The sequence below is a fragment of the Opisthorchis viverrini genome (genome assembly GCF_000715545.1).
Source record: "Opisthorchis viverrini unplaced genomic scaffold opera_v5_168, whole genome shotgun sequence".
NCBI classification, from domain to species: Eukaryota; Metazoa; Platyhelminthes; class Trematoda; order Opisthorchiida; family Opisthorchiidae; genus Opisthorchis; species Opisthorchis viverrini.
This window is the reverse complement of record NW_008751823.1, coordinates 115,530-127,841: the sequence shown is the minus strand read 5'-3', so window position 1 is coordinate 127,841 and position 12,312 is coordinate 115,530. Positions and strand designations below refer to the sequence as shown.

The 12,312-nt window shown below is 44.7% G+C and overlaps 1 protein-coding gene across 1 annotated transcript in view; it reads right to left on the bottom strand.

Moving 5' to 3' along the window:
- The window catches only part of T265_14261 (hypothetical protein), a gene marked incomplete at both ends in the record, with an annotated part of 13,768 nt that extends 4,161 nt beyond the window's left edge, over nt 1–9,607 (bottom strand). Inside the window, 7 exons of the mRNA XM_009172832.1 lie at nt 111–196; nt 1,665–1,773; nt 2,333–2,461; nt 9,110–9,168; nt 9,207–9,381; nt 9,416–9,515; nt 9,553–9,607. Coding sequence (XP_009171096.1) covers nt 111–196; nt 1,665–1,773; nt 2,333–2,461; nt 9,110–9,168; nt 9,207–9,381; nt 9,416–9,515; nt 9,553–9,607 — 713 coding nt within the window. The remainder of the gene's footprint in view (nt 1–110; nt 197–1,664; nt 1,774–2,332; nt 2,462–9,109; nt 9,169–9,206; nt 9,382–9,415; nt 9,516–9,552) is intronic.
- Between the last annotated feature and the right edge of the window lie 2,705 nt (nt 9,608–12,312).

Sequence of the window (12,312 nt, the reverse complement as noted above, 5' to 3'; positions counted from 1 at the left end):
CTCCACAGAGAAACACCTGTATGACAAAAACTGTGGCTTCCTATAGAGGTGGACTAATTTACGATATATATATATATATATAATATAAGAAGATGAATGCCACAACTTTGCCTTGCTTGCCTTTGTTATGCGCCTTTAAGTCGTCCTCGATATTCTCTTTTCGTATGAAGTTTTGCCAATCCATCCGTGATTTCTCCTGAAGAAAAGCGCGCAGAATTAAATCACCAGGTAGTTCCCAATGTGAGGAAAATGACTAAGGGAATGGGGACAAAGTTCAAATGGGAACCTCTTAGGGTTTTTAAGCAAGGAGAGTACCCTAAATCACCAACAAGCCGTGGGTTTTGTTAGTTGACACTGCGAAATATCTCTGTACTCAATCTTCTGTGGCTATGTCAAATAAGTTGAGTGCACCTGTGAAAATGCCTTAAATGAACGCCGCTGACACAGCTCAACCAGCATGGATAACACAAACACACGGATCCTCCAAGAAACGAAGTGTCTTCCTGTAGTTTGACTGATACCGAGGAGTTGTTAATTCCCTGCTAGCATGCCCTTAGAGTTGAGGCGTTGGACTCAATGGTGATCCCCAGCACCTGTCCGGTGTTTGGCTGCTTGCAATAAGAAGGAAGCGGAAGGACTGAGGTATGGTCAAGCTAACGCAGTCCAAAGCCAATGACGCAACACTAGCGGGTGTATTACACTGCGATTAGGATTCAGATAAGAAAATGTCCGCGACTTTTCCTTTACTATACAGAAACACCGCTACAATGTGGGTTTTCGCTGTGACCACTAGAGCGACCGTAATGGGTCGGTACCGCCAGCTTCTTCTTATTCCACTTTTTCATGACAAAAACCGAGACAAAACCGCATCCAGATGGCCATCTTCACTCCTGCTCTCCTAAATGAATGTTGTATAGTGGTGCTGAGGACCAATGAACAATGATAGTGTTAACCGGATATTACATGATACTTTGACATATTTCAGTACCAGAACACCGAAGTTATTCTCTTGAATTCGAGGGCTGGTGACATCGAACTAGCACACTTATCCTATCAAATTTCAGTAAGCAGATGATATCCGTTATAAGTCATCTGAATCTGGTTCCTACATGCATATACCATAGGGTTCAGCGCTCACTCCCGGGACAGTGGCAGAAGCAGCGCTGTTTTCAACTTCTATTTGTCAGTGTCACAACACTCTTATTGGCTTCGGTCAACGACTACAGCTGACAGGCTTCAGTCACTCAAAGGAGCAAGTAACATGCAGGATAGACAGATGAGCCGAGACATCCACAGCTCTGATGAAACAGCTTTGTTCTGTCATGCGGTTTGGGTCGAACAAAGCAGCAGCGTCTAAACTCATTCAACCCTGAGTTATTCTACAGGAACTAAGAGTGTCAATTAAACCCTGGTCAATGAGTTCCGAGGGGAAGAATCGCCTCCAGTGAATGGGAACAGGATTAGAATGTGAAGATATAAGGATAAAATATAAGTCATGGTTGCAAAAAAGCCCACTAAGAGACTGCAGGCACAAAACTGCGCTCAAGTCAGCAGAATTGCATGATTCTGATGTCGAACGACTTATATGCATCGTCAAAGCGAATTTCATGAAAACGAACTTAAAATTTTGGAATCCCATCTCAAGAGATGGGTGTCACACTTACTAGGGTGCTCAGCTTGGGAAGTTTATTGCCCGTGAGTGACTTGAGGTTGTTTAAAGCAGTTGCCAATCCATTGGACTTGATGGTAGTTGGTTTCACTGGTGAGTTGACACTTGCAGCAAGAAAGCAAACAAAACAACGCCGTGATTAGCCTTTAAAAGTGTTTGTTGAGATAAAACTGGTGAACGGCACCAACTCACAAAACAGGATTACGTTTGACCCTGCCTCAGCTACACTAAGGACGAACTGGGAACGTGCATAAACCAACAAGTTAGCACCAAATGAAGTGATTTCGGTACCCCCTTGTACTGACGGGGGAAGGCCTTTTGTTCGAACAAAAAACGCCGTCGCTATCGATCTTGGTGTTTCGGGCTACTATTACGTTGTTGGCTACCTTCTGAGGAGGCCTACTTAAGTAAACGACTGGATTCAGACGAAGTCAATATTGTCCAGCCTCTAGTAATGATGGTGTGAACGCATACACGTTGATGAAAACATCCGTGCGGCCAAGTCAGACCACTCCAGGTTCCTAATAACTGACACCCACCACACGAAGGCAGTTGAAGGTCAGCTTAATGTGCATGAACAGGGTCGTTTCTGGTTGACTCAAAGAATTCGACGAGACTTGTTATGGGCATCTTTGGTGCACAGCACAACACACTGTTACTCACCTGAGAGGTTTCTTTGCACTATGGGAGTCGGAGACGTTATCACCGTCGTGTACAATTGTCTTTCGCTCTAAAGTTGAAACTGTTTCGCCCTGACATGCATTGTTTTTCACTGAAACACGCTCTGTGACCCTAAAAAAACATGTTGAAAATGCCGGGAGTGACGAGTCATAAAAGTGAACAGTGATACGGACGTACTTTTGTAAAGGAATGAACTGGGTGAGACTAGGTGTTCTGGGAATATCCGCGCAATGAAACCAACAGACAAGGGTTCTGATCCATATACCATGAAGAATGGGCTGTAATACGAAAAAGGCTCCAAACGATGCGTGCGATCAGTGATAAATTCAGCGGAGCATGGAGACGAATACTTCTGTTAAGGTTTTTAACGTGTACGGATGAACTTGACGGCATTCATTTTTAACAGCTGGAAACCTAAGAACGACGGTTAATATGCCATCAGACATATACAAAACCAGTTTAGAAAAATAAAAAATCGCCCAACAGTAACACCCTTTCGATGCCTAGCTGCTATGCCAGCCAAAGAAAGCACGAGGGCTGGGATACTTTCAGGTTCCCCAAGCCTACACAGGAAAGTCCAGAGGCAGAGATCGGGTTCGAACCGCGGACCTTCCGGTCAGTAAATTCGCGCTTCACTCACAGCCATCCTGCCCCAACATCATGATACACCCAGCTCGCTCAAAATAAAGCGGTCAAACAGGGTATGCGATCTCGTGATGACAGTGAAAAAAAACGCTTAGAGGTAACTTGGTGGCTTCTGTTTCAGAAATGTTTTGCGGTCAACGATGGTGGGTTTCGGATCCAAGTGTCACCTTGCATCGCTCTGTCTGCTTGGATAGCCCGATCGAACATATATGCTGCCTGTCTCAAAACGCGCTATTGTCATTCAAGCCAACCAACATCACCATCATAGCCGTGTATACACCGACACTTGGTTCTGATAAGCACATCAGAGAGGAGTTTTGTGGTACGCTGTTGATAAAATACCGAAGCGCAACTCGCTTGTAGGCGCTGGTTTCTGGAATTTCCGCACCGGACAGCACAGTACCTCAAGGAACCGTATTCTTGAAAAGTTCAATTCCAAGTCAGACAGGTTTTCGCTCAAGAAAGGGTTGGAGAGAGCAGATCTACGCTCTAGAACAACGATACCAAATTTCAACAGCCAGCTGTTGGCTGCTTCATCGGCGCTCGACTCCGTAAAAAGACAAACACTGTCGAACATAATAGGATCGGGAGGAATCCATTTGGAGTTAATTAGCTACTTGAGGTCATACTAAGCGGCTATGATAGCATGTATCTGTATATATGAAGAAGAAGTGACAAAACCTTCGACTTGCTGTCTTTAGTGCGATACGAATTTCCCCTATCCAGTACGCTGTCAAACTGCAGTTAATTGGATGATGCACCAAGATGTCGACGGACATCATGGGATGGAGAGAGAGGAAATGAGGCCAATGCATATCGGCATTCATGGTGTCTTGAAGCTCTGTTCAAACTTTTGGCTTAAATAATCGGCTACAAACTAAAGTTTGTTTTCAATTTTCAAATTATTTGTGCTATCTGCTCACACGGATAACAGTCCACATATGAGAACCTTTTTCATTTTATACCGTCACGCGACCACTTAGATGCATCAATGAGAAAATAGAGACCTCTCAACATGAGTCTTCATGTGTTTTGATGAAAACGTAAAGATTTAATGCAATGCAAGAGGGTGTCTGGCCTGAGGAGTGTGACTCCTTATCAGAATATTTTTGGACACAGGGTAGCCTAAAATGAATGAACTGCAGAGGTGTTCTGTCACTATTTTTATTGCAGTTGGATTTTTCGTGGCGCGATCAGTTACGCTGGTTTCACCCATGGACTTACTTTCCTGCACATGCATCAGATCGCAACTACTGACCTAACCTGACATGGATTACCGGAAAGAGCATTCAAACCGTTACAAGTCGGTCACAGTCGATGTCTCCAGCTGGAAAACAATTTGTTCGGCGCAGATGTGTGGCCTTGATTAAAAGTTGGATGGTCAAAGAGTGAGGACACGCTAATACTTCCGGAATCCTAGGAACAGACCTTAGACGTTCGTATGCCACTTGGAGACACGTCAGGTCTGACCTTCGAGGATGAGTTCAATCGAGGCCTCCGAAAAGATAATTGTGATATGCCAAGGCTGGTGGTATTGGCTTCGCTTCCTTGAAGTATCTAGCTGACGACAATGTCCTTTTGATTTCGGCAGTAAGTCAGGCGTCCCAACGAATGTCAGCAAAGAGTGAGCCATCTTAGTCTCTCTGAGCTGGACCAGTTTGCCTGATAGCCTCTTCTAAGTCGCATCGTGTCCTCGTGTCTTATAACTACTGCACTCTTCGTTGTACTGCGTCCCCAGTAGACGATACAGCCGATTCTGCCCATTCTGAACACTTTCAAAATCGTGAGCCATTCGTATTTACTTGTTTTTTGGACCTTACCAAACGCCCAGATGGTACTCTCGATGGGGTTCGCAGTGGGCTTCCAAGTATCAAGTTTCACCGGAACAAGAGAGGTGAATCTAGTACGTACTCATTCATTTATCTGTGTTCCCGGTTGAATTCACGAGATTTCGCATTGGTGCAACCGGGATTTTTAACGTCCACAAGATAACAAATCGCAACAGGGGGCATTCGCACACTCAGGAAGAAGCATGCTTTCATCAGATTACAACTTAAAGGCGGCTGTTCATCAGATAAATTACGAGCTGCAGTAGTTATGGGCAACGAGGCAGTAACCTAAGCACTTCAAGAAGTGATTAATTCAGTGTTTCTGCGCAACATGTAATACATCAATCCACTTACAGCTGAGGTGACTACCGCATTGAGAGAACAGGCCGGGAATCGTCTAAAAAAGTCTCGGAAAATGGGTCCTGCCATTTCATGCAGGTGACCGCTCAATCGATGGAAACAAGACCCAGCTCAAACTCCGAAAGCCGCTGTCTAAGCGACCGTCAACGGGTTTGACCCAAAAACATCTTTCAGAAGTATAGAGTGAATCGACTAGTAAGTTCATGCCTATGAACCAAGCTAAAAGCGAGCCTATCTGCAAACAAAACCTCAATATGTTTCATCAACGTCCATCAGCGGTAGGATAGCGGACCCGATTGGTTTATTTACTTATTGGTTTCGTCCACAGTTGTCTTCCTCCTTATGTTGACTGCATGTAAGGAACATCTGCTGGGACGAAAACGAAACCTCGCATTCTTACTACAATAGTACAAGCGGTGTAAATCACTCATGCATCAAACCAATCCAGTGTCATCGGTCGGTTTCGTGGGGGCGTCCCATCGGGGCTAGTTTGCGTGAACTATCATCACTTGAACAGAAGTAAAATAACTGCATTTGCATTTGTCTTAACAGGCCAAAACTATGTTGTGGGGTTTTGTTTCTGACGTTTGTATCAACTTGGCCTTTGTGAGTTGAAACTTATGAATGACACTCGAAGCCCTAGATTAATAGCTGCTTTGCTGTTTGAACATTTGGGTTGTCCGTAACTCGATGGAATCGGTGATCGATATGCAATTATTCCTTTCAGCAGAGAACAGCCACAATATTGATGGGAGGAGTAACTATCAATTGGTGATCAACATGAAGCTTCAAAGACTCTCACCATCAACATTACGTCTTGAACCTACGCGAAGCAGGCCACCAATTCGAACGTCCTGTTCGTGAGCTGAGATCTCCAACGTCAACAGTTTGAATACGCCTGGTATAACAGGATAGTTGTCAGCTACCAGCAAAAAATACCCTTTGTTAAATGAGGGATACAGATAAACCATTGATAGGCAGAAACTATAAACAAAGAACCAGTGGCTGCGAAAGCCGAGTGTTGGAGAAATTCTGGATATTGTAGACAAAGCCAATCAACCATGAGACTCTTGCACGACTAGCGCACGGAAATCAGCTATTTGCCGAAAGTTCGAATGCTCGGCTCTGGAACAAAACTCCGGCAATGCCTCACCGTGTTGGCATCACTACAGTGAACAAAGTCAACACGAAGTTGGAGCCACCTTACCAAAAGCTGCCGGGGTTCTCATCCAGCTAACACAGTATACCACGTTTCGGAGGATACCCTAGTAATACCTAGATGAACGCTCCAAGCTTGTTAGCTTCTGTCATTTCGGGATATATTTTATGCGAATGTATAGGTTTTGCAGACATAATACACAGCCAAAAAGTTCTAGTTAGAACACGAGGCTTTAACGCCGAAAACAAGCTTACCTTATGAACTCGCTTGTTATACTCCTGGGAAGCGTGGCTCTAGTGCACTCTACGAGGATTGTATAGAACTGATAGAGTATATGACAGGTGTCTACTGCTTCAGTGCTTCTATTTGTAGGACCTTTATGTGATTCGTCGCTCCGAGCCACTGAATTTGCCAGTCAAACATGAACAATCACAAAAAAACGAATATCAGAGCACGCACCTTATGGACCAACCTCCGTAACATTTGTGGTGTGAACTGTAGTGTCAGTTCGGTCCATCACCTCTGAGCTTGTTCTACTCCGTTTCATCTATTTATCAGAGAGGCGAATTCCAGATAACTGTGACCCGATCCACCCGTAGCTGCCATGCTGCTCTCTGAAACACCGCAACTGTTTTTCCCTAAATCTATTCCCCTTTGTTGCGGTCACCAAGAGACTGGATTTACCATGGTGTGAGGCCTTGTGCGCTTCCATGACACAGAACTATGGTGCGGGGTATTCGTCCGACATTCACAGAATCTCTCGTAGTAGGTTATCAAATGTTTAGAGGTCTGACCAACATAGTCATATGGTCTCCCAGGTTGGAGGTTGGAACATGCGCAGCGGCTTTCTTTTAAAAAATAATGCACTCACTTTCCGTCAAGCTCTTAAGCCGAAACACTGAATTAGGACCCTAATCGACCTGGAAATATCACAGCTTACACACAATCACCATTCCTACTACCAAAATTGTCTCATGCCACATCGACTGTCGCATAGTGTCATCAGCTGGATCATCTTACTTGCTGCGTACAGCAGGGTGGGTGAATGAAAACAAGTGGATGCTGACACCTCCCCTATTTCCTTTTCAATTTTTTCTTCCCCCTCCAAACCAGGCAAGCGAAGCCTTGACCTGTGAGCACCAAGTGGTATTCCAACTAGTTAGAGGTTATATCGACCAATCTTAGCAATCCGTCAGGTGTCGGAGAAAAGCCATATGCACAAACGACCCACAATCTTGGTGGTCCTTGACTTCGAGGACGTGTTCGATGCTGCCGATCAGTCAACACTTCTGAGAACACTTACTTAACGGAAGAAGTCCCAGAAGTTCGTGAATATAATCTGGCCCTTATTTTCGCATACTTAATGGTGTAGCACCCTTTTGGTGCCTAACTACCATGCCACCCATAGTACGAGGGCTGGGTTTCGCATACTTAATGGTGTAGCACCCTTTTGGTGCCTAACTACCATGCCACCCATAGTAAGCACGAGGGCTGGGATACTGCCCAAGCCTAGACAGGGAGGAGTTGAGAGGAAAGGGTCGGGTTCGAACCATGGACCTTCCGATCAGTAAACTCGCACTCTAATCACTGAGCCATCTCGCCACCTGGTGTATAAGACTGTATGGAGAGGTAGGTATATGAAACCTCCCCTACAATAATTGGTGTCCGGCAGAGATGTATACTGATGAGAATCTCGTCGAGTACACAGGCGATACCGTCCTAAACTTTGAAGACGAAAGTAAAGCACAAGCAGTGTTGAATAAAGGGATCACCAAAATCTCATCTATCGGGATCTCATTCGCCCCTACAAAGCTAAAAGTTAAGCCTCAGGATGTAAAGTTTCTGACCTTCATGCAGTAAATAAACTAGGAACAGATGGGCATGGGGGAAACTAACGGTAAGTTTTAAGTGTTGACGGTGCGGAACACCTTCTATGATGGTTTATGTAACTTTCTGTGCCTGGTTGAAGAAACTGCAGGAAACGGCGGTTAATCGATGTCAGTGGCGTTCGCTTCCCTCCAAGTTGCCTGATTGAGCGCAGCTTTAAATGCTTACGGTGCGTTACCGCGAGGTCCCCTTTCCGTCCACCTTAAGGCTTCGAATATGGTTGGTCTATGTCAATTAAGCATTAGTGTCAACGATGACACTTATGCCTATGGATATTATTATTACTATTGAGAGTGATTAACGTTATCCGATAGAGGTGCAAAGTAGTCTCATCGATGATTAGCTTTTCGTACTCAAGTTGTGGTCAGTCCAATTCAGGTGACCGATTCGGTTTCCCTGGTATTTGTAGGATACGCACTGCCGACAATTATTTCCAAGGATGAAACAAATCAAGCGCACATATGTTTCAACTGCAGGAAGGATTCTGAACTTCAGATTTCAAAATTGTTTCAGACCATTCAAACCGGAAACCAAGTAATTTTATCATCATCACCATCAGCTGTAAGAACCGCGTACTTGTCTTACAGTGACTGTAGCTGTCACCGTTTCGTTCACCAATGATTTGGGGATGTGGGGTAGGTAGCTACGCGTTGGAGGCGGGAGCTGATAAATTGGTGCGTAAATACAGAACTGTCAATGGACTGTTAATTTGGGGAATCGGGAAGGGAGCTGTGCACTGAAGGCATTAGCTTAGATGCACAAACACAATTAAGGGTGCGAGAACAATAACTGAATTCTGCCGCCTGACGTGGAACACATCCAAACAGACACGAAGTCACGCCAAATCAAGGCAAGGTAGTGATAGAAAATATAACTTACTTAATCTCTTCGCCGGCAAATTGATATTTCTTTGACACTTCCACATATTCACCCGTGGACTACTATGTTCAAGAAATACTAACTTCCCAGCTCGTACCTTTGTCACTGTCGGATTCTCAACAGAAGATAGGAAGTCATCCCAAATCGCATCCTCTTTTGCCTTTCGTTCCTCCTCATTAACATGCATGGAGGGTCCCTGATTATTATTGGCTGTTTGGTTTTTATTGAAACTGCAACGTACTGTAGCAGATGTGTCCTCGTCTGCCAAGTGTCTGGAGAAAATAAACGTAACCAAAAAATTCTAACCGTTTCTCAGAACTACATTCAAGTTCATCGTCCGAAACCTCGACGCTGCTTTCGTCCTCTGAGGAATCGCCGCTATCACATTCGGTTTTCGAAAGTTTCGCTTTGAAAAGTATCCAACCTTATCGGATATAACATACCTGGGGGCACATACTCTTCGTCCGAAGTTGACGAATCACTGTCATCTGACTCCATTTCAGGAAATGATAAACTTTCTGTGAGGAGAAGAAATAACTAACAGTTGTTCTCTGGGTGGCTATACCAGATCATCAGTGAAACCCAGGCTGAAAATAGATTTGTGTACTATTAGTTCGGGGTCACAGAAGAGATTGAGGTATGTAAAAGTGTAACTATTAAGTAAAAGCAGATAAACAAAGAACGTCTTATTGTGGGATTACCCGGCTGTTCCCGTGTAAGCGAATCCGGAGGGATAGAGGAGTGTTCATGTCAGCTCCAAAACATCCTGGACTGTAACTCGATAGCCCTCATCATCACTGAGTATTGATCATCAATCGTAGCTTGCATCATTTGCAGACATTCACAGGACGGTATGAAGACCCGATAAGTACGAACGGGCTAACGGCAATAATGGCACCAGCGTCATCGAGCTCTATCATAGACACCAACCTACGCGAATTGGTTGAAAATTAGCAACTTTCATAATCAGAAAAAACTACACAAATATCCTACTCAAACATGAGCGCTGATGATGAATGTGTCTACTTTTCTGGTTTATTTTGACCCTTCTTCCACGCCCACCAACATCAAGGTTCTCAACATCAGCAGCAGTGTTGCTGGAGAAGGTACAACACACTATGGCCTAGACCTTATCGTGATGCGATGGTTTGAGCATCTCAGTAGCACTTTGAGCTATACTAGAGGATGCTTATGCAGCATCCAGTCTTCCCCACCACGCTGACCAATGGATGGGGATCTGACAAACAGATACTCCTGGTCTTCCTCAAACAAGTGTGACAAAACGGCCCTCAAAATTTAGACCCGTTTTGTAGTCGTATGGTACCTGTCGCTTCCTTGCGATCAGGCTCTTAATGTCAAGGTGCCCTCGTAGAATATTAACCTATACACAACCATGAAATACATTGTTTCATTGTCGGCCGGGTCTCTTCCCGTCACTTGGGTTCCGCAGATGTGTTGGGAAGCTAGTTAAACACAAACTCAAATGTCTCCATGCAATATCATCATCATCGAAGTAAGAAACCTCGTAGAATATTAACCTATACACAACCATGAAATACATTGTTTCATTGTCGGCCGGGTCTCTTCCCGTCACTTGGGTTCCGCAGATGTGTTGGGAAGCTAGTTAAACACAAACTCAAATGTCTCCATGCAATATCATCATCATCGACAGTATGACACCAGTGTTCAACACCGATGCTTCCATGCAATATCAGCCATCGCGTTGAGACATCAGTAGGGTCGTCACAATCACCTCGTAGAATGGACAAGTGAAGATACGCCAACACTGATGCATACCGTTTTCGTCCATCATTATCTTTTAAATTACTTCCTGTCCCACTTACTAATGACCCTTCTGAGGAATTCAGTTGTATGTAAGTCATTCGGGTATCCAGAAAAGTGGCCGACTGCATGCTACTGTTCGCGTTTGCTATTTCGAATCCTTGTTCATACAGCAGACCCCTGTATTCACCACAGCTTTAAACAATGAATTGAATAGGCCAGCAGGTTATCTTATCACGCATTCCAAACACTTCATCGATTGACAATTGCCGCATTTCCAAAAATCGAATACATGATCCGAGTACAACGACCAAGTTTACGGCATCTGTCATCCAAGGACTTTAAATGATCCTGTAGTCAAAGCAGCGGTTCTTGCTGGTATTAATATAGTTGAACTAGACATCTATAAACGGTGGATTTTCTGCCGCCCGACCGTACGTTTCCATAACAACTGGTACTACTTGAAGTAATGACCGGTCCTTACTTATGGTGTCCATTTACGCACCGATTAATTGTGGATCAAATTCACCTAAAACACTTACTGAACCAGTCACTTTTTCCCGCCAGAAGGAGTCCAGATTTAGTCCCCAAAGCTGAAGACCTCGACGTATAAGTAAGAACCTCCGTTCGTCAGACTGACGGTCCAGAGGCGCGGTCACGCGCGAAATGCGCCACGTTCGTGATCGGTGCCTGCTACAGCTTTGTGCCGCCCACCAGCCGTTTCTTCGTAGTACTTAATTGAGACTTAGCTGGCGCCGTGGTGCTGCTTGGAGTTCCCCAATTGCATAAAAATTAACTGATTACATCGCCATTAACAACCGATAATGAGGTTCGGTTATTCGCTACCGACCATTCTGCAGTACACACACCGATTCAAATCACAGTCTCATGCGGTGGGGATTTTCACTAAATTTTCTTGCAAACGAGATCCACATTTATCCGTGGGAAACATCTCGGGAACCGCAATTTGAACCGTAATTTGAATTTGTAAACGTGATAGGTTCTTTGTATTCTCAGACTTCCGGACGTGTGAGTGTACGGAGAGCTCTCCAAAAGCTTCCGTACACAAAGCGGTGTCCGTCAGGGGTGCCCACTCTCTCCATTCCTTTTTAACTTTGTGATCGATGAAATAGAGACGAACGCTGCAGGGTCTCCAACACCCTTTAGCCTGTGAAGACAACCTTGTCGATCTGGAATATGCAGACGACATCGTTCTCATGTTCCAACAGGAGGAAGAGGCGCAAGTAGTCTTGGATGAACTGACCAAAGTCATCCCGTCCTTTGGTATGCACTTTGCACCCACAAAGTGTAAGGTCATGATTGTGGACTTGCAGTCACTGAACACGCCCCTCACAATCCAGGGAGAGGTACTGGAAGTTGTGGAGCGTTTTACGTATCTTGGAAGTTGTATTAGTTCTGAT